The sequence below is a fragment of the Falco cherrug genome, chromosome 5, assembly GCF_023634085.1.
Source record: "Falco cherrug isolate bFalChe1 chromosome 5, bFalChe1.pri, whole genome shotgun sequence".
NCBI classification, from domain to species: Eukaryota; Metazoa; Chordata; class Aves; order Falconiformes; family Falconidae; genus Falco; species Falco cherrug.
This window is the reverse complement of record NC_073701.1, coordinates 73,268,587-73,289,099: the sequence shown is the minus strand read 5'-3', so window position 1 is coordinate 73,289,099 and position 20,513 is coordinate 73,268,587. Positions and strand designations below refer to the sequence as shown.

At 39.2% G+C, this 20,513-nt stretch overlaps 1 protein-coding gene across 3 annotated transcripts in view; it reads right to left on the bottom strand.

Annotated features, from left to right (window-relative positions):
* HGF (hepatocyte growth factor) overlaps positions 1–19,565 on the bottom strand; it is a 57,534-nt gene extending 37,969 nt beyond the window's left edge. For 2 of the 3 annotated variants that reach the window (XM_027811475.2, XM_027811476.2), the window contains exons 1-4: positions 19,311–19,565; positions 7,062–7,227; positions 2,225–2,337; positions 1,511–1,625 (exon numbers count right to left, since the gene is read on the bottom strand). In XM_027811475.2, coding sequence (XP_027667276.1) covers positions 1,511–1,625; positions 2,225–2,337; positions 7,062–7,227; positions 19,311–19,386 — 470 coding nt within the window. In that variant the 5' untranslated portion in view covers positions 19,387–19,565. The remainder of the gene's footprint in view (positions 1–1,510; positions 1,626–2,224; positions 2,338–7,061; positions 7,228–19,310) is intronic. The other variant, XM_027811474.2, reaches the window with a different exon arrangement.
* Positions 19,566–20,513: the final 948 nt, after the last annotated feature.

The window sequence follows — 20,513 nt, the reverse complement described above, 5'->3', positions numbered from 1 at the left end:
AATTCATCATAGAAGAGTGGCTGTCCAAATGTATTAGATAAAATTGTGTATGTTGTATATTAAAATGCAATTTAGTGATAATATATACTATCCAGACACTTTTCTTTCTTTAAATATATAAAGTCATAGGTATATCATATAGAATAAATGCTCATTCTTGCTTAGGCTGTTATTATTGAGAGTTCTTTCACTTCTAGAAGATGAGGATTGTATACTTCCAGGTGTTGAGCCTCAAGAGGTCATTGCTGTGGAAGCTGATGGTATTTATCTTATGTTCACAATTAAGTAGAAGTCTGGTCCCACACTGAAAAACAAACACACTACCATCTATATTATAAGCAGCCAAGTCTAGTCAAGTCCAAGCCTGAGGCTCAGCTTTCTAACACATCATAAGAGGAGAGAACCCAAGTGTCCTTTGCCTTTTAATGTTGTTCCAAGATATCATCTTGCACACTGGATAGATTTAGTCAGGACAGGACTAAGCAATCCACAGCCCAGCTCCTCACTAGCAATCTCCAGCTTGACTCCTCCTAAAAAAAGTGCTGATGCTGGGAGTCCAGAGCAAAAGACAGCAACGTGGATAGGGAGCTTATGGGTGAGGGTTTTGGCTCTTAAGGCTTTATGATCTAAATGGTGAAAGCCAATACAAAAACGTTCAAAGAAAAATGTTCAAAGAGTTATAGACCAATACTTCATAGTCCTTTTGCTAGTTTCCAGTAATGTTTGCTGTGGTTGAATCTGGTTTTACCATTAATCTCACCAGCTTCAGCTTTTTGCTTTCTTCTCTTTTTCCTTAGCCGATATATTTGAACTAAGTCTACTCTCAAGGTGTAGATATGGCCTCAGTTCCTCACTACATCTGGTCTTAAACTCAAAAGTCTCATACCTACTGCATCAGACTTTATTTATTGCTTGCATGATCTGAAAAGAAAGGGTTTCAATAATCTGTTCATTACTGCCCATATATTTGTTGCCTAGTCTAAGTGTTTTATAGTGTTTAACATATTCTGCAAATAACAGAGAATTAATACTGACTATGCAAAATGTAGTAACAATAAGTATATGCTGATCAAATAGATGGGCTAATACCGCTAATATCCCTCCCTTCCTAATAATGCATTTTTTTAAATTACCCATTTCCTGGGAGTCATATTGGAAAACAGTGATAACCTTCCAGACCCCTGGCTGCAGTTCCACAGATGTTTTATTTCTGTCAGTAGCTAAGAGATCAAAAGGATATAAGCAGCTAAAAAAGCTGACACAGGAAAGAAAGAGATTCAAAGACACAGGCTGGCATTAGAAGGGACTTCTTTGGAGAAAGCCCAAGAAGGTGAGGATTTTCTGGGCTCTGGAGAATGGCATCTCTGGGGGACAGGCAAGAATATACCTAAGAGATTTTGTTGTCTAAAGTCAGTTTTCTCATAAATTCTTTTTCTGCTAATAAGTCAAACCATGCTTTATGGAAGCTGTCTGGACACTATTCCCATTGTCTCTGCTCCTGAACTCTTACCTGTGCTCATGGGGGATCATTGAATTCCAGGCTTGACACTGGATACCACTTTTGGTAACAGATATCGTTCCTTTGTAGTCTGCTCCTTTTCCAATGATACAATTCCTGACATAGTCTATTGAAATAAAAGGGAAGAAAATTAGGGGGTTTGTTAATGCATTTAAAATTTGAGCTCATCATCAGTTTTCACATTAAAATAATATATTTTTGATAGCCTTTAAATACTTCATTATTCAAAATACTGTTTAATTGCCCATGTACATTCTTGTCTTTTTTTCAAAATACTGATCACTAACTTCCCAACGAAAGCTACTGAAAATATTTCCAAGGTGTCTGATTGACCAAAAGTCCATATCTGAGGACTTAAGTCCCCCACTCATTAATGAGGTAATTAACAACAATATTAAGTCAATAACAGTAAATCATAAAACTGAGCTTTTATGTAGTAAACTGAAGTAGCGACTCTGACTAGGACATAAGGTGGCAAGCAAAGATCTAGGCTGGAAAACTGAGTAAGAGTAAATATGCAGACAAACTTGCATGACACCAAAACCAGGATATTTGTAAATAAAATTGTAGGATACAGCTTTCCAAATGCATAAAACCATCCCATGCCCAGGATGCTCCTAAAGCCAAAAAAGTCACTGACTGGCCTCAGCCTTTTTTTCCCCCTCCATAGCTGGAAAAAAAATAATCAGTAAATAAATCAGTTACCCTTCTTTTCATACAGATCAAACGCATGGTCTTGCTTCTTTCTCACACCATTTGTCAAGCTGTTGAAGGATAACCAATGGCACCGTTTTGTAACTCTGTCATACGCAAAGGCCCTGCAAAGAAAATCTGGATGAGAAAAAAATCTGTGTGGTTTATAATAATGACACATGGCCTGCCAAGGACCATGCAATGACATCAGATTTATTTTTACTAGGAAAGTCAGAGAAACAGTCCAAATTACTATTTAAACCCACAACTGTGCTGACAAGAACAAAGAAACAAAGAAATTAAATTGATGTGGCCATTACATTAAATACCAACTTGGTTGTTCACACTAATCTAAGAGTTCCCTTGTCATTAGAGATCTTTATTTTAAAACTGAGATAAATGTGACTGAGACACCATTTGTGTCTCCAGTTGTGCTGCTTTCGGGGGGGGGGGGGGGGGGGGAGGGGGGAAGGAAGACTCTGAAACATCTTTGCTGGGCTTACAGTATGTGCCTGAAATAGTTAAGTATCTCACACTGATGGCTTAAGGAAAATTCAAGCACAAGGTGTCTTGTTTCTTGTCTAGAGCAACAGAGCTGTTTAAAAACAAGATTATTTTTATGAATAATCTAAACTATGATAGCGTACCTACAGCTTGTCCTTGCTTTGCTTTTGGTTTCTTTTTTTCTCTGGTTTTTAACTGCTTTCAAGGACAGTGTACAATGTGTGCTTGGATTGAGTGGATTTGAGGGGACAAGAAAAACAAATAGATAAATAAAATTACTTTTTTTCAATATTTTAAATGAAATGTGCAAACCTTTTTCTCCCAACACCATTTTGAAAGGAAATTCCTTAAGTGTAGGTAAAATATTTTAAAGTATTTTAAAAACACAGTTGACTGTCCAGGTAGGTGGAACAGTTATTCCAATTAAAAAACAAACAAACAACACCCCCCCCCCCAAACAAACAAACAAACAAACAAACAAAAAACCCCTTAAAAATCCTTTCCCCTCCTTATTTTCTCATTAGAACCAAATCACTGACATAATATTACTTTCTCCAACCCACCACCAAGTCTACCTTTCTGTCAGTCATCCCAAGCCTTCTGAAATATTTTATTCTACCTTAGAAGGCATTTTAGCGCTAGTTGATATTACCCAAAATACATACAGATTTCCTACACTTCATCCATGCTTTGGTTGTGCCATATTCGGGCGTGCTAAATGCCTCAAGTCAAAACTCTTTGATCTTCCTTTAATTCACCATACAAGCTTTTCTGTGTGAGATCTTGCTGGCTTCAGTTAAAGATACTACAAGATGCTATCCAACCTCCCCACTCCTCTCTTTAAAACATCCTCTTCATTATCGTTTCCATCACCAAACAGATTTTTCATCCAACTGCTCTCTCTACTCTGTTGACTCCAAATGTTTCCAACCTGCTAACCTTCATCCTTCTGCCCTTGTTCAGCCTTCTGTTCTCTCCTGGCTGGTTCTCAAATTTGAGTGTATCCAAGTGCCTCTAACTCCATCTTCACAAAAATATCCTTGACCTTTCCTGCCTTTCCAATTACATTCTCTTTTCCTCTCCTCCCTCCTAAAGTGGTAATGCAGAATGCACTGTTTACAAACATTTCTTTCAGTTTTTGCCTTTCAGTTGCCTTTTGGTTTCTTTCCAGTTTGGCTTCAGCCACTTCTGCACATAAAAGTTTCTAATAACCTTTTCTTGGACCCAAATCCGGAGGGTTTTTACACTTCCAAAGTCAACACAGTTAAGAAAATCCTTGGACTTTCTTCTACTGATACTGCCGATCACAACAATTTTTGTTGTTGCTCTTTGTACTGAGATAATCAGTAGATTTTCTGAAAGTCCTGTGGTCTGTACTGGAATCCCTTTCTGTCTGCATACAAAGACACTCTAGAAATTAAGCAGATAACAAAGGAAAAAACAGGTACAGCTTTTTAGGTAAGGCAGTGACATGTCTGCAAATGTCATCTGCATAGCCAATAAAATTGTAATTATATTACCTTTTTCTCATCCATAAGAAATGTAGGGGGGAAAGCTGCAAGGATGACTGAAGGAAAACTGAGTAATGGACTGCATATGGTGGTGAAACAAAGGAATAAGAACAACTTAGCAGCAGGTTAATGAAGCTGAAAGGGAAGCCAGAAAAAGATGCACAGAGGGTTATGAGGTCAAAAAGACAAGGCAAGTGAATCTAAGCAGTACTTTGATGGGAGATTTTAGGAATAGTGTTATGAAGAAAAAACAAGTCTAGATAATGATCTTGTAACTAAGTAGGAAATGATCAAGATCTGTGCAAGCATGACAGCAAAGGAAAAGAGGAAAAGTCCATTCTGAGAAGTGATATGTATTAGCTCCAACAGAAAGGTGTCAGAGTTAAAAACAGCAAGGATTAATGATTACCAAAGTTTACTTGCAAGTGATACAAAAAATATCATGTCAAAAGTGGTCTTAATATTATTTCCACCCCTCCTGCCCAGAAAGTAAGGTGTGGCCGATCCTTTATAAGTCTGTAATGCCTGGCATCTGCTACTTTACCACTTTCTGGCACAAAAGAAGCCCAACCCTCTTCTTACTTGTGTGCCTCACAGGGCACAGACCTAGGTGTCACTGTTCCCAGTGCTACTGTCACAATTATGTTACGAAGCGTTTCTATTTTATTTGACCTTAATGCTAAAAAAAATGAGATTGCATCCAGAAAACAAGACATCAGTGCTGTGACACAAGTGGTGGAGAACTACTGCATGGATTTGGAGTATCTGAGTTGAGCCATGAAAACATCAATAACCAAAGGAAAATCCAAGTCTTATATTTAAAGTACTTAAAATGCCATTTTGCATTACTTTTCTTCTTATTTTAGAATGCCCCCACAGCAACCAGTAAACTAATTGGTTTTACTTTGTGATAGCAACAGATTTCACCTTGTAGTAAACATATCCTGGAATGAAATTAAAGACTGGGGATCCTAGGAATAAAAGGGAAACATTACTAATCACTGGTTCCTTTAAAAGGGAACACATGTCAAATATGTGTTTACAGTGGCCTCAAAGAACTATGCACACTACAACAGGACCCATCTGGGGCCAAATGGGAAACCACAAGAATGTTCCCAGATAGAGAAATCCCTCTTGCTCTGCAGCATAGTGGTAGCACAGGCAAGACCTAATCACCTACACCTCTCTTACTAGCCCTCCTTGCTAAAACTTTGTCAGGAAAAATTGGAAATTCAGAGCATGAGTAGCCAGATTTCTAATTTATTTTTTTATCTTCAGTGCCAAATAATCACATGACTGACTGCAATTCTGCTGTCTGTGACTCTTCCAAGCTGTGTTCTCAAAGTCCCTCATGGCTCCTTTAAGTTGCTTTATTGACTGATTATGGCAGGGAGTATTTGCCCCTTAACGAATCCATCAGACACTGTCCCAATAGCAAAAAAGGTCTTCACAGGTGAGAAAGCTTTAAAAACTCAGAGATTCTAGGTTATTAGTCATGTAAAATAGAATCAACAAATATATTAACTTATTTTTTTTTATTTTCAGAACACAAAATATACCATCCAGGCAGCTACAACTAGCTTGAGACAATTTGCCTAAGCAGATATTGGAATACAGAATTATTGTTTGCTTAGCATCATTCAGAATTGTTTTATACTGTGAATTCTAGTTTTATAATATTTCTTGCTGCTGACCATCAGAACTCAAGGATCTCTTGCTGTATTGAATACAACCTGATCCACTTGGCAATGCTACCAGTGGAAGCTCTGCCAATAGGAAAATGAGTGGCTTGCACCATGTGAAAAATATTAGTGCCTGGAAAATATTTTCTAACAGAAATAAGTAAACTCTGCTTATTGTTTACATATATAAATAGTCAAAGTACAAAATGATACAAAACTAGATCTTGCAACACTAGAATTAAAGGCTTAAAGAAGGATTAAATTACAGTCAAGGACCTTTTCTGCAGAGGAAGAGCTTTTGTTATCATATCTGGTCTAGCTTCCATTTGTAGCAACTGTCAAAACTCACATTTCAAGATCAGGCTCAGCTTTAGCCCAGTACTCACCAGTACAGAAGTCACCCATTCTTTCCAAGATTCTCCTGTGTTCGTGTCCTTTCATTTATTGCTAATGGTCTAGACTAAGAGAGGCCAGGGGAATAATTTAAGCCCAATACATGGGAAAAATAATAGTGATTTGTTCCAAAAAATAGTAGAGAATATGTACAAGGCAGACAAGCAATGATGTGTTTCTAAGAGACAGCAGATGCTGAAGAATAGCTATCATATACTTGTAATGACTGTGCAGCCCAGAAGGTTTGATTTCATTGTATCAGATCATAGTACTTGCCAGTGAACTTCAGCAGTGCGTGTATCTGTGCTCCATGTGTGAAGTTCCCATTGATTTCAGCAAGAGTAATGTGCAAAGAATGAAGACAGAATATGGTCTGAAGTGATGCTGAAATACTGCAGCTGTGATGTATGACAATAACCATTTTATAAGAGACATAAAAATCTCAGAAATGTTCACCGAACACTATGGTGCAGCACAAGTCAGCCACATCTTAACATGAGTACATTTTTTCAGCCATGTTATGGAAAAGGTTACACACTGACAAGCTAACAAGACAGAACAACTCAGATAAAGCTTCAGAAAAGACTGACACTCTCTGGACAGTTAGAACAAGATCATGGAAATAAAAAAGCACAGGCTTTAGGTTCTCCTCAGTACAAGCTACCACTGATGACAATTACAGAGACATCTTTGGTCAAATAGTGCTATAGAGGTTCTACTAGGAAAAAATGATAAAAATAATAGAGGTAGATAACTTACTTGCAAGTGAACGAAAGGCCTTTGTTCCTGCTGCATCTCTTGGCACATTGCTCAGTGGTATTTAACAGCTTGGTTTTTACTTCCAGTGTTTTGTTTACTTTAATGAGCATCAACTCTCCTGTTTTTTTGAAGTCATGAAGAGGATTTCTCCTTCTTCCTTTACCCTCTAAGAAAGAAGCAAAGAAGAAAAAAAAAAAAAAAAAAAAAAGAGCAAAAACCCACTGTAAAGAAGAGCACTGAGATTAAAGGTGGCATTAGATATGAATAACATTTATCAGGAATTATAGGAATATCAGTACCTAAAGCATAAAGAAATTCCCAAAAATAAGGTATAAGCAGATACTGAAGAAGTATTGGTTATTTTTTATTTGCTGTCTCCATTCTTCAAGATAGGAATGATAGGGATTACCGGAATACTATTTTCAAATAAAGCCTTGCAGAATGCTGGAAAAGGGTAAGAGGAAAGTTTTTCATCTTTTGTAAAATTTTTTTTGAACCCCCAAAATAGACCTGATAATAACTTGAGATCTTTTAAATATTTCCATTAAAAATGTGAATAAAATCTAGAACAAAGGTCTTTTTTGGATGGACAAAGTGGAGTTACAATCAGAAGGAAAAGATATAGAGAATCGCTATCTGTGATAAACTGTTCTTAAAACAGTAAACTTTTTATCAGGAATTGTGAAAAGAAGTGGAGCCTGGAAGTGACACAAAATAATCATTTCTCCTCCCTCTGCTCCAGTGAGGACTCAGTGTGAGTGTTATGTCCAGTTTAAGTGCGACCAAATTAGAGTTGTTAACCCTCAGAAAAGATGACAAGGGCAGGCAGAGGCTGTACATGGAACAGTCTGCACTGTTGCAAAGATTTCTGCAAAAAAGAATGCACTGATCTGGTTTCCTTGACTATGGAAAGGCCCAGAGGAACAGATATAAAATGGAACAGGGAAGATTGGCTAGAGATGCTTGGCTAAAGTGAAAGAGAAAAAGTCTTTGATTTTTGCAAGAAACCCCCACAATTTTGCCCAATATATATGCACAATTTTATTTTTGTTCCATAGAAACCAGTCTGCAAATGTAGGCTGCTCCATCATCAGTGAAGACAGATGAATACATCTGGAGAGTGATTCTCCCTACTCTGACAGATGAGTAACACAGGGAGGACAAATTGCCCTTTGGATCTATTTTTCCTGTTTTACTCAATGATCCTGGATGATTTTTTTTTTAATTTATTTTTTTTTTTTAATCCAGGTAAGGTTACGTAAACAAACCCCTCCTTAATTTATGAAGTAATAGTATTTTTCATAACTTCTTTACATATAACTGTTTTCAGAGCTGTCTTTTCATTTTTCTTTACAAAATCTGAAATTATAGAACATGAATGCACAAGATCAATTTATTAAATTTTGCCAGAGTGTTTAAAACATATGAAACCTCAACCTAATGCTCTGTTATCCTGAATAGATAATATCTCATGCAAGTGCAGAGCGCACTTAGGTCAGTAAATTTTTGCTCAGCGCACTCTGTGCAGAGCTCAGAATATTTCTGTAAATTGCAATCATTTAGGCTCTGAAGGAGTTACTGACAACTCCACATATCGTAACGCCAAAGAGGGTTCCCTTTGCAGAACTTCCATCCTGATCACTGAGTGAGCTGACATTTCCACTGGATTCAGCTAAATCACACCTCTCAGTGGTGAGTTATCCCTAAGACACCTAAAAATACACCAAAGACATTTAAATTAGATTTCATCAAGCTTCAGTCTTAAAAAAAAAAAAAAAGAAAATCAAAGGAGTAGAATATCTCTGCTGCAATGTCCCTATAAAATAATTTTCACGCCATCCTACTCTTCTTGAACTGCTGAAGGTGAACTATGCTATTCCTCTGCACTTAAAAGTTCACGATTTTAATTCCAACTACAAATGTTTTCAGAAAAAAAGGTTTTATTTACATCCAAATCCATATTGTTATTATATGAAGAAACTGTTGGTAAAAAGATCAAACATTAATAGTTTTGGTGCTGTGTTAGGGACTCATATCAGCTCTCTTAAGCATTTTCAGTAATGTATTTGTGCAGTGCACATGCACCCACAATGAATCATTATGTTTAGGGAAATGTTGTTAGGATGCTCTTGCCTAAAGTATCAGCACTCTGTTGCTGGAAACTGTTGCACCTACACTGAAGCTGCTTCATTTTTTGCTGTATCTGTGATAGTGCCAAAGTGCTGCAAGTGGGATTGCATCTGCTTTTTAAGACAACCACAGAATAACAAGTCTTCTATAAAGCTTTTATAGTAAATTTCTCAATCTATTATCTTACAAGACATATTTGTTAGTTCTATGTTGTCTCACCCAAGACTTTTATGTCAAATGGAGGTAAGAATCTGTACGGAAATATGAAAGTATTTTTTTTTCAGTTCCTGATGATAACATTTCCCATCTACTGATAAGTGTCATTATCCTAATTCGGGATGATAAGCGTTTCTTAGACTCACCAGCTAACATGCAAGAATATGATTAAAAAAATCAATAAATTCTGTTCTGCCTGAGTTCAGAGTTCTGTTTTATTTTTTCTTCTTTTCCTAGCAGTTGTCCAAAGAGGATTATGGGTTTGATCTTGCATTTTGCAATTCATAACAGCCTGATTTACTTTAGCTTTCAAACAACATTCTACAACTTGCCTATAATCCAAAAGGCAAAGGGCCAAATGCATCCATGGTGTGACTGTTAGAATCATCAGAATAATGCAAAACATTACTTTTACAACTCTAACAACAAAATAATTAAAAATAATTGAGCCTTTTAACTTCAGATTAGGTGGGTTTATTATTAAAATCTTAAATCAAATAGTGCCCTAGAAAAGTTCTACATTAAACATTATCATGCAATGTGCTATAACTAATGTTCCTAACTTGTGATTGCCATTCCGTTTGGTTTCCTAAACTTTGATCAGTCAGGATTTTGGTTATCTTGTGGGCCATGTCCTCTGATGTTTCTTGTAGTTGAATATCATATTACTAAGGAAGTCTGACATTCCACTTAGATTGGAAAATAATAGCAGCTGATTAAAACACGAAAGAATACAGTCTAACATGAATCAACATTTTGTTTCTTCAACACAAACAACGACTAACTAAAAATATTTCTTCAGTTGTCTTAAAAAATGCCTCAAGAAGATGTGGGTGATGCCTCTTTATATTTCTGAACATGATAGCAACCTTGATTGAAGAGAAAAAATAGCTCAGCCAGTGCTCAATGAAATGGGAACGCCCACATTTGCTCTAGAAGGATGCAGCACTGGAAAACTACTCCATAATCTCATTTGGGATTTCCACAGTCTCCCTGCTGCAGCTCTTCCATTTTCGTAAAATGCAAATATTTACTGAAGAAACGTTCCTCACAGTGAAAGATATTTACCTGGGAGCTACAAGAACTCAACTTTGGGTTCCCTTGGTACCTGTTTTGTATAAGGTGTCTGTACAATCTTCTCAGACGTGAACCATGAACTGAGACTGCTCAAACTATAGAGTGTCTGGGGGAGATTTCCAACACCTTTTCTTGGAGCAGTTCCAGTCCATGTCAAATCCATAATCAGAGATAAACAAATTTTTTTTTTCTACAGCATTTTAGTGAGAAAACTCACTATGAGGTTGCAGTACCTGTATTCCAGAACATACTTAACTGTAATTTTAATTATATTTATACAAAATGGAACAAGTAAAACACCAAGTACTGAGAGTAATGGACACCACAATATTCAATATCATAGAAATTAAGACACTTCCTTAATTAACAAAATAAATAGGTTGAATTCGCAGAAGTGTTTGCATTTTGATGCCCTGCTCACTAGCTATTTTCTAATCATCAGGCTAATGGGAAAATGGCAGCAAAATAACTTCCTTTTCTCTTCTGGCCCTGTGTTCCCCACCAAAAAGGGCTTTGGACTCCCACACCACCACACCACTCAGTCCTGAAACTACCTGATTACGTTCTATATCTAAATAAAAAAGTTGCACCTTGCAGAAAACAATAGGTCTGATATTGAGCTATATGAGTCAAGAAATTCAGTATAAGCCTAATTTCAGGACACTTAGAGTTCAAATACCTATGCAAGTTCCGAACACTCAGATTTTAGTCTGACCATAACAAATATTTGGGTTTTCATTATCTGTTTAGCAGTAAAAAACTAATATAACCAATATGATATCATTGCTTTGGTAATCAAAATAGCATACAGGACATCAACAGGCCTAAAGATCACCTTTGTCCGTTATAATGAGATCAAAACAATGCTTGTATTGTCTACAGCAAGATTTTACAATTACATTATCTGGCTCTATATACCTCACTGGTAACCCCTTTATCCTTCCTCTGCCAGCCCAGCTTTTTCTAATACAGATGTATATTTAGGCTTCGGAGTTACAGTCTTATAGAGTACAAGCAGAGCATGCTGGCTGTCTCCCCTAGAAAAATCACTACTTCTATGAACCTGCCATAGACTCTTGAAAGCTTTTATTAAATAGGAATTACGATGCGTTCGGCATGTCAGCTTCCAGAGTTTCCAAGTTTCATTCTAGTCTATGCAATAGTTAGTGCTTTCTTAAAGGAACACATCGTGAAGTCTTGTGATAATGTGAGAAGCCACATTCCTTTCATTTCTTTCTAATTTTACATCCCACTTTATTATACAGAACAAACATCATAAAACTCAAGACCAAATTTTCCAAAAGAGAAGAAAATACATTCAAATTAAAGGTTTATGGTTAAATAAAACTTCTTAATGAAATCTCAATGGTTTGGTATCAGGTTTTATTTCCTTATTCTGTTTGTTTACACTTGCAGAACTTCAGCTTTTTACTAGGGAGTTATTTATTTTCTTATGCTAGATTTTCAACTGTGTGTGGTAATGATACTTTTTTAATCTATTATCATATTTACCGATGTAAGTAAGTTGGGTACAGGTCTTCATACCATGGACGGAAAAAAGACCTTTTATAATTTTCAGTTTTGAAAAGAATATGAACAGTCACCTAACAGCACCACTGTTCATTATGTCTGTCAGATGTCAGAGATAAACTAAATCTTTGGGAAAAAAAAATAAATCAAGAAAATGAAGATACTTATATTCCCTAGGCTGGCAGATGCTGTCAGAGAACTGCAGGAATCAACTGCTGTCCTTCAAAATAGAGAACGGAATACAAAATAAGATGGCATTGGGAAAAAAAATTAAAAAAGGGGGAATTGTCCACACACTGTAGGAAGGTCAGAGAAGCTGAAGATTCAAAATATATTCCCATGAAGAAAAAGGGTCATAAAAAGTGACTCAATTATTTGAGAAATATAAAAGAGACATAGTCCCTTTCTTTAGTATCTATTGGCATTTTACATCTCTGCTTAATATTTTGCAACATGTTTGTAATGAAGTCCCTTGATCTTAAGCAATTAACAGATGCACTAATTAGAGATTGAAATAGTTGTGTTACAACAAAATATGAAAGCTGAATTTCATGTGATGTGATTTAAAACTTAGGGGGCGGGGAATCAGAAATCTACCATCATATGAAAGACCTTCAAGAAAAAAAAAAAAAAGTGGAAAAAAACCCCCACCCTAACCCTAAATATATGTGAAATAAATGTAGGAAAGCACAGCTCAACACAATAAACATAGCAAACATTTTATCAGGGAACACCATACTCAACAAAAATTACATAGTAACACCCAAGAAAATGTATTCATAAGTATGTATCTGAATGGAAAAAAAAAAAGAAACAAGCAAATGTTAGATCTCAATAAAATGCACAAAGCAAAAATATGCAAAACCATGGATTATCATAGTGTCAGACAACACTTTTTAGAAGAGATATCACAGCTGAATGCTTATCTCAGTATAAATAATGACAATTTAATATGAAAACAAAAAATAAAGTATGTTTAACTATAGGCATAGAATTGCATTTGGCAAAGCTTGTGTAAGAAGAAAAATCAATGAGTGGGGTTTGAAATAAAGCAACAGTTTTCAGCATATTTAGACTGAAAAACAGTATGTAAATGCAGTGAGGTGTTTAACTTGTCTATAAAATGTGGTTCAAGGGATACTTTACTATATTTCAATAATGTATTTCTAAGACAGTGTTTTTCAAAGGATATAAACATCAAGAATAAATTGCATATTGGTCCAATATCCAATATACTATGACAATATAAATATACTGGCTTCATTAAGGGAAAAAAGAAAAAAAAAACCAAACAAAACCAAAACCAACAAAACTTGACCAGATGGTGAAAATAGTTGTTACTAAATGGTTTCAGACACCACATGCTTATTAAATAGTAATTAACAGTATGGTGACAGTAGTAAAAGCAAAGATGTTAAAGGTGCATGTTGATACTAAAATCATTAATAGGGTCATCAAAGTATTGTTATCTATGAGAACAGTTAGGAAGCACTTTTTTAACAAATACATTAAAGGCAACTTTCTCTCTTAAAGCAAGTCCTAACAAAGTCACTTTGATAAAAAAAATAATGCTCAGCACTTCTAACTTATTTTTAACTTACTTTCATTTACTTTGACTTCTCTTTATGCCTGTTTCAGTATCAGAAATGCACAGATTCCTGGCTAGAATGCAAAAAGGTTAATACCTTTTCCAAATGACTTCTCATTTGGAAGAAAAAAGAAAAAAAGGAAGAAGAGAAGACCAGCATAAGGAGAAACTGAAGCAATTCTGAAATGTGCCCAAGTAAATAACTTTGTAGACTGAATAGACTTTGATGCCAGATTAAGTTTAATGTGGTTATTTATGTAAGACAATAATTTGGCGTGAAAGAAGTTTACCAACCATACCCATAAATACTGCAGTCAGCTGTATAGGTGGAAAGTTACCAAAATAAAACCAGTTGTACAAGGAGGCATCCCTAGTCTGTCACAATTACAGTTTCTCAGAAAGGTATCCAGATGATGATGTGACTATTTTAACTTCTGAAATTTATTTCCTTGTCAAAAGAGCCATCATGGAAAAAAAAAAAAAATATCAATTTTAGAAAGTAGCTTGAACTGTAGATATATAATACTGAGATATTTTTTCCTTATTTTTACATTGTCTTTCATTCCAGTTGTTGAGTAGATTCATGAAATGCAAAATGGTATTTCTTATTAGCCTTACATTGCATGTTACCATGCACACACACAGACCACATGCACACACACCCTTTATTAGCAGCTGCAAAAACTGCCATGTTTCTTGGAACTCAGCTTCATGTTTATGCTAAGTCCTACCTCTGTAACCCTCTCCTATAGTCAGCATGAAAGCTCAACAAGCTAAGGATAATGCTAACAGCTGATAGTGTATTCTAAAATTGGATGGTAGATGCAAAAGACAGCTCTTTTTCTTCCAAGACAAGGTTATCTGCTCTGCAGGATGCTGGGACCCATTGGCAGAAACAAATGTTCTGTAGTTTGTACTCTGACTTGCTGTATCTAACCCCTGGCTAAATTACTGAGAGGATTTTCCCTTTTAATGCATTTTGCAAAAGAATTAAATCCCCACCATTTTACATGGCGTTCCACAACCTTTACAAGCACTTGGTGTCTCCTCCGAGGCACCCAGCACGTTGTACACTCCTTTTGCAACAGGGTCTCAGCCACCGCTGAGGGTGCCTGGGCATGCAGTGAGAGAAAGAGAAAAGCACAAGCAGGCAGGGCAGGGATTTGGGCAAAAAAAAAGTGATGGACTGCTGAGGGCAGCAAACCAGCCCTGTGAGGAGTGATGAGAGCCTTGCTGCATGTTGTATACATAAAACCAGTGCTGCTGGCCAAGGCCAGGAGTCATAAGAGCTGGAGCTGAGGGGAGACAGAGGGAGCAGCCAGTCCCCAGCTGGGTCAGCAGCACTGAGGACTGCCAGGCATGGCCGGGCTCATCAGACAACACATGGGTGGAGGCCCACAAGCCATTGAAAGAAAACTGCAGCTAGATTTTGCCAACACATCTGACTAATCTGGAGCATGTTCCCAGCTCTGTTTTGCTGTAGTGCTGCTTTACGTGTAGGTACTAACCATGTTCAGGAACAGCTGCACTACCCTTTAAGTACACTGCCAAAAAAACCTACAGGAAAAAGATGGGGTAACAGCAAGGATGTCCTCACCCCTTCGCAGTTCTTTGTGGTTGCCATACTTCCCCACTGCAAGGAACAAACATTGCTTACATGATTCCAGTTCTCCTACTATTCATGTTTCCCAAGCAAGCATGGAGATCAATCTTTTCTCACCTCTATGATCAGTCCCTTCTCACCTCCATGCTGCCTTCTACTGCCCTTCAACCCCACCTCAGTGCCAATGGGGAGAAAGTGAAATTCTAACACTCCACCAGTACAAGTAATTGCAAAACGTTCAGGGCAACACTCTCCTCTCCTCATCAAGCTTTTACCCATCTAGAGGCCCAGTCATCCTGCTTTCAGATCTTGGAAAAGTTTGAAATGCTTAGGTGGCAAAGTAATGTTCAGCATAAAGATCCAAAGGGGAGATATTACACCCTCTGAGGGAGACTGCACATTTCCCTTCCAACCCTGGCCTCAGTTGAAGTATTACAATAATGACAGATGAGCTTCTCCAATAAGAGGCTTTCCTTTCCTTGACTTCAGTGCACAATTTTCCAGAATTTTATGCAACATTTTAATCTCGTGTCTTTCAACTCTATATTTTCCTGCTATGTGGCTTATGAAAATGGCATTAATAGAAACAGAAAATCTGTTAAGCAGAGTAAGTGCTGTATTACATGGGAGAGCAAAACAAGCAGTCCCTGGCACTGAGCACCAAAAGGATTCCATTAAACAGAAGGAATACAGTCTTCCAATAGGCAGAGTATCATTTCGATTTGTTGACAGTATATAGTATAATGATTATCTACAGATGGGATGGGAAAGTATAAATCACATTAAATTTTTAAAATATACTTAGCTATGCAGACCACAGGAATACGCAACATTCATACATCGATTATGGCTATGGGATTATTTTTTTTTAAGCTATTGTTATTTATAGGAACTAAGTGCAACTCCCACATCTTCATTAGCAACTGCTTCAGATAATCCAAACTACAGAAAGTGTTGAGAAATTTGGATAAACAATTTGGCTGACAGTGTCTTCACAGACAAATACATATTTAACTTAAATACATCTTTAACATTCACTCTTTTGCAATATTTTGATATACTTTTTCCTTTGGTTAAAAAGTAATTTTTAGTTTGGCTACATTAACATTATTAAATACATACTGCGTAAGAATACTGAATAATAAAAGTATCTGAAACAGGGAAATAACTTCCCTGATAGAGTTTTTAGCTACAGATTAATTTCTTCATGCACGTGACAGAGACTTATAGGATATTGATAATAACCAGGCAAGTAGTCTATAGGAACATTGCACATTTATCTTTTGCCAATCACCATTTCATCTTTTATATGTTAAAAAGAAACTCAGAACTTGATAGTGTAGACAGCTTGCTGACATTAAAATTTCTCAGTGTTTTCTTTACCCTCCTTATTCTTTACCCATTAATATAACCCAAATGTATTAGTCAGCAACCTCAGTTGCACAGGACATTGTCTTCACACAGAACTTAGGGCATGGGATTCCAAACCTAAAAGATCCATTAACGGAAGAAACAACATTCATTATTATGTACATTTCAAATCATCTTTGACAGAGCAGTAATAGGAGTATGAACATACATTAGCAAAAGGCTTGGGTTTTTCCTGTTTTTAAATTATGTTTTCAACATTTAGCTTGTTTTTCATATATAAAAACAATAAACATATAGGCAAATAATAATCTTTCTTAAAACATCCTAGTAAAAAGAATTCAACATTCTGTACAATGATAGCATGTATATTTAGAAAGAAATCAATATATTTTCAGAAAGGAATGGCACAACTTCCCCTTGCCTGCATTGTAAAAATCCAGACTGTTGTTTGTTGAAGAACATAGATTTTTAAAAAGCAAAGGTAAGCACAATGGCAGTGTGGTAAGAGTCATCTTTCTTGCCCATAAGGCAAACAATAGGATTGATTAATATTAAGGCGAGTGAGGGGGGAAAGTTAAGAAAGAGAGGGTTGCCAAGAAACTGTCACTATGAAAGTTGGCCAGAAAACAAGTTCTACCATGTGAAAAATTCTGAAGTTTTGGAACTCTTATTTTCTTCCACATCAAGATGAACCATCTACTCCTTAACTGGAGAGCCCATTGGCTAGAGCACAACCCTATTCATCAGCCTACTGACACTGGCAGTACTGAGGCTGTCTCTCAATCTCTCCTGTTGGAATATTAGATTAAATAACCATTGAGCTTGGTAAACTACAGACCAGCGCAAAGAGCCTACAGTCAGGGAGAACAAGGACTTTCATTCAAGAAAAACATCCTGACTATCAAGAGAGTAAGCATGAACTACCTTCTTCTGAACTTGGCTATAACCCAGTTTCTGTATCTTTGGCCTATAGAATAAAGTTAGGGAGAAGGTGTTTATTCTGGGTTTGGGGTTTTTTTGTTTGTGTTTTGGGGTTTTTTGGGGGGGTTTTGTTTTTTTGGTTTTTTCAAACTAGCCCATCAGTTGTTGAGTTTCTGTCACAAGTCAGGGTTTCTCAACAGCAGGTACCACAATCTATTGTGAATGTCTCCCCCTGTAAATTTATCTTTCATTTGATTTGGGAGACCCAAGCCAAAGAAAGTTTCTGTTTAAAAGGAATTATTTTTGTGAAAACTTTTAATGAGTCAGCATTGTCTAGTAAGAAAAAACACAACACATGTCCTCAGAAAATTCTTAACCAGTTCTAGTCATCACTTTTCAGAGAGGTCGCATGTCCGTAACATGGAAATCACCATGTACATGGAAAAAGAGTTCAGAAAAGTGTAGTAGCACAGTCTCGATATCACTGTGTCACCTGCTCAGAATGCCCACAAAACCAAAATCATCATTGAGCAGACTGAGCACAGAAGCTCTGGTGAGATGCTCAACATCCTACAGAATCACACTTCTGCTGTAGGGGAAAAATGACAGGTTTTACTGCACGTGATGCTGCCAGTCTTTTTTTGACTTGCCCACTCAGATCACAAAACATTCCACTTTGAAATCCTGTTTCAAAATATTGATTTTTTTTTTTTTTTTTTTTTTTTAACCAGAAAACATAGTCGTGTCTTGGAAGCCATTAACATCACTTGCCATACACGTTGCTTGATGCCCTCAGACCTTGCCCCAGGACCCAGACGCCGCATGTGCCTGCCCTGGCTCTGTCCGCTCCTGGCAGATCCTTTCCCTGAATTGTGGCTCTCTTTTGTTTCTGTCTGTGCAAAGGTCTGACCTTAACAATGTTGTCGGAAGGAAGGAAGGAAAGGTTTGTAGAAACCTTTGCAAACTTTTTTATTCCTGAAGCGGCTCCCCAGAGGACCGATAGAAGCACTGAGTTAGCTCTTCAGATATCCAGTCCAAGGGGGACACTTCAGGAAAGAAATTCACCTAGAGAGCTTCCAGCACTTGATTTCTTATTGTTTGCTCCTTCTCCCCGTCCGCCTCCCGGATTTCATCGGGAATGTCTAATGAAATTACAAGTATGGAAATAGCACATTCATGCTGATGAACTTCAGCAAGGACATTCCCTCTCAGCAGCCTACCATCCTGTGCTTTGGCTATTCCTTGTCAACTTCTGTTATTTAACATTTATTCTACGCCTTGGAAATTTAAGAATGCGTGTTTGCGTCCTAGTAACGGCCGGCAGCACCTATGGGCAACGACGAGATTCCCTTCTCCCGCCGTCGGTGCCTGCGGGGCTGCGCTCCCGGAGCGACCCCGCGCTCCACTTCAGCCGGGGAGGAGGGGGCGGCTCGCAGCGGCCCCTCCGCAAACCACCGAAACGCGCCGCGTCTCCCCGCAAAGCTCTGGGCCGCGGGGCCGCTGCCGCAGGCAGAGCGCGGCTTGTCCCGACCTGCCGCGCTGCCCCCCGCTCCGCTCGGCACCGCACCGCTCCGCAGCGCAGCGCTCCGCGGGCGCGGGAGGCGCTGGGCGGGCACCGGCGCACCGCAGCCCCCGCCCGGGCCGCTGAGGGGCGCCGGAGGCGGCGGGGTCTCCCCGCCTGCCCCACCTGCGGGGGGCCAGCCCGGTGCGCCGCCCCGAGCGCCCACCCGCGCCGCGGCGGAGGGAAGGAGCGGGAGGATGATGCAGCTGCGAGGTGGAGGGGAGTCACTGGCGAAGTGATAGCAAAACTGACCTGCCACAGGGGTGGTGGTGGGAAGCAGCAGCAGCTGGTGAAGCAGCAAGGCTGGCAGGAGTTGGGTGGCCCACATGGTGCTGGCGGCCCCCCCGGCGGCTGGCGGGGAGGAGGCGAGGAGATGGCTCCTCGGAAGGACCCTGTGCACAGCCGGTCACTAGAGGAGGCAGAGTGAGCCGAGCTGGTTTTTATTGCGATGATCTAAGTTTGTTGTGTGATTAACTGGAAAGATCTGGGTCCCAACTCCCTCTTACGGTAAGAAACTGTTTAACAACATCCCCTCTCTGCCTCCTCTCCTCCTCCCCTCCCCAGGAGTTGCCTCCCCTCCCGCCCCGCGGCCAGCCCAGGGAGAGGGCTCCCACCGCCTCATCCCTCCCTCCATCCTTCCCTCCCTCCTTCCCCTCTGCCTCCCTCCCTCCATCCCTTAGGAGCTCAGGAGGAGCAGCCGGGCCGGGCCGGGGCCCCCAGCCCTTGTCCCGGGGCTGGTGCCTGCTGCAGCGCAGCCCCGCGGAGCCTCCACCCAAGCCCACAGCCCCCTTTGCTCTGTTACCTGCAGCCAGGGCAAACCTGTCCCTCCCGGCAGCCGTTCTCCTTCACAATCTGCCCCTTCCTCCGCCTCCCCCTCGGCCCAATCCCCAGGCAGCACCCTCATCCACAGCCATTCCGGCAGGACTCCCCATCCCCAGGCAGCACCCTCATCCACAGCCATTCCGGCAGGACTCCCCATCCCCAGGCAGCACCCTCATCCACAGCCATTCCGGCAGGACTTCCCAATCCCATGGCCAGGGGCAAAGCATCACCAATTTCTCAGTAAGGAAACACCGTTCCACCAACCTGCCCACGGCTGCCCCTGGCTACCAGCCTGGCCTTTCCGTCACCCTCTTTGGCCATCTTCCAAATGCCACTTCCCCAAAATTGTGGCAACTCTGGGGAATCTAAAGGTCAAGTATCAGCTGGCTGGCATCGCTCCACAAGACAAGCCTCAGTCCAATGCGCAGCCTGACCTTCTTCTGTCACAGGCAAAGTGGTTGTAATTCTTCTGTTGCACTTCATTTTAACCTCATGGAAGCAATGGCGTTGGTTTTTGTTTAAAAGTCATGAGACCGGCCTTCGTGACACACAAGTGTTCAGAAATAAACACTTCAAGAAAAGTTCTGCCTTAACTTAAACAGTTCCTTTCTCCCATGCACCCACCTACCATCT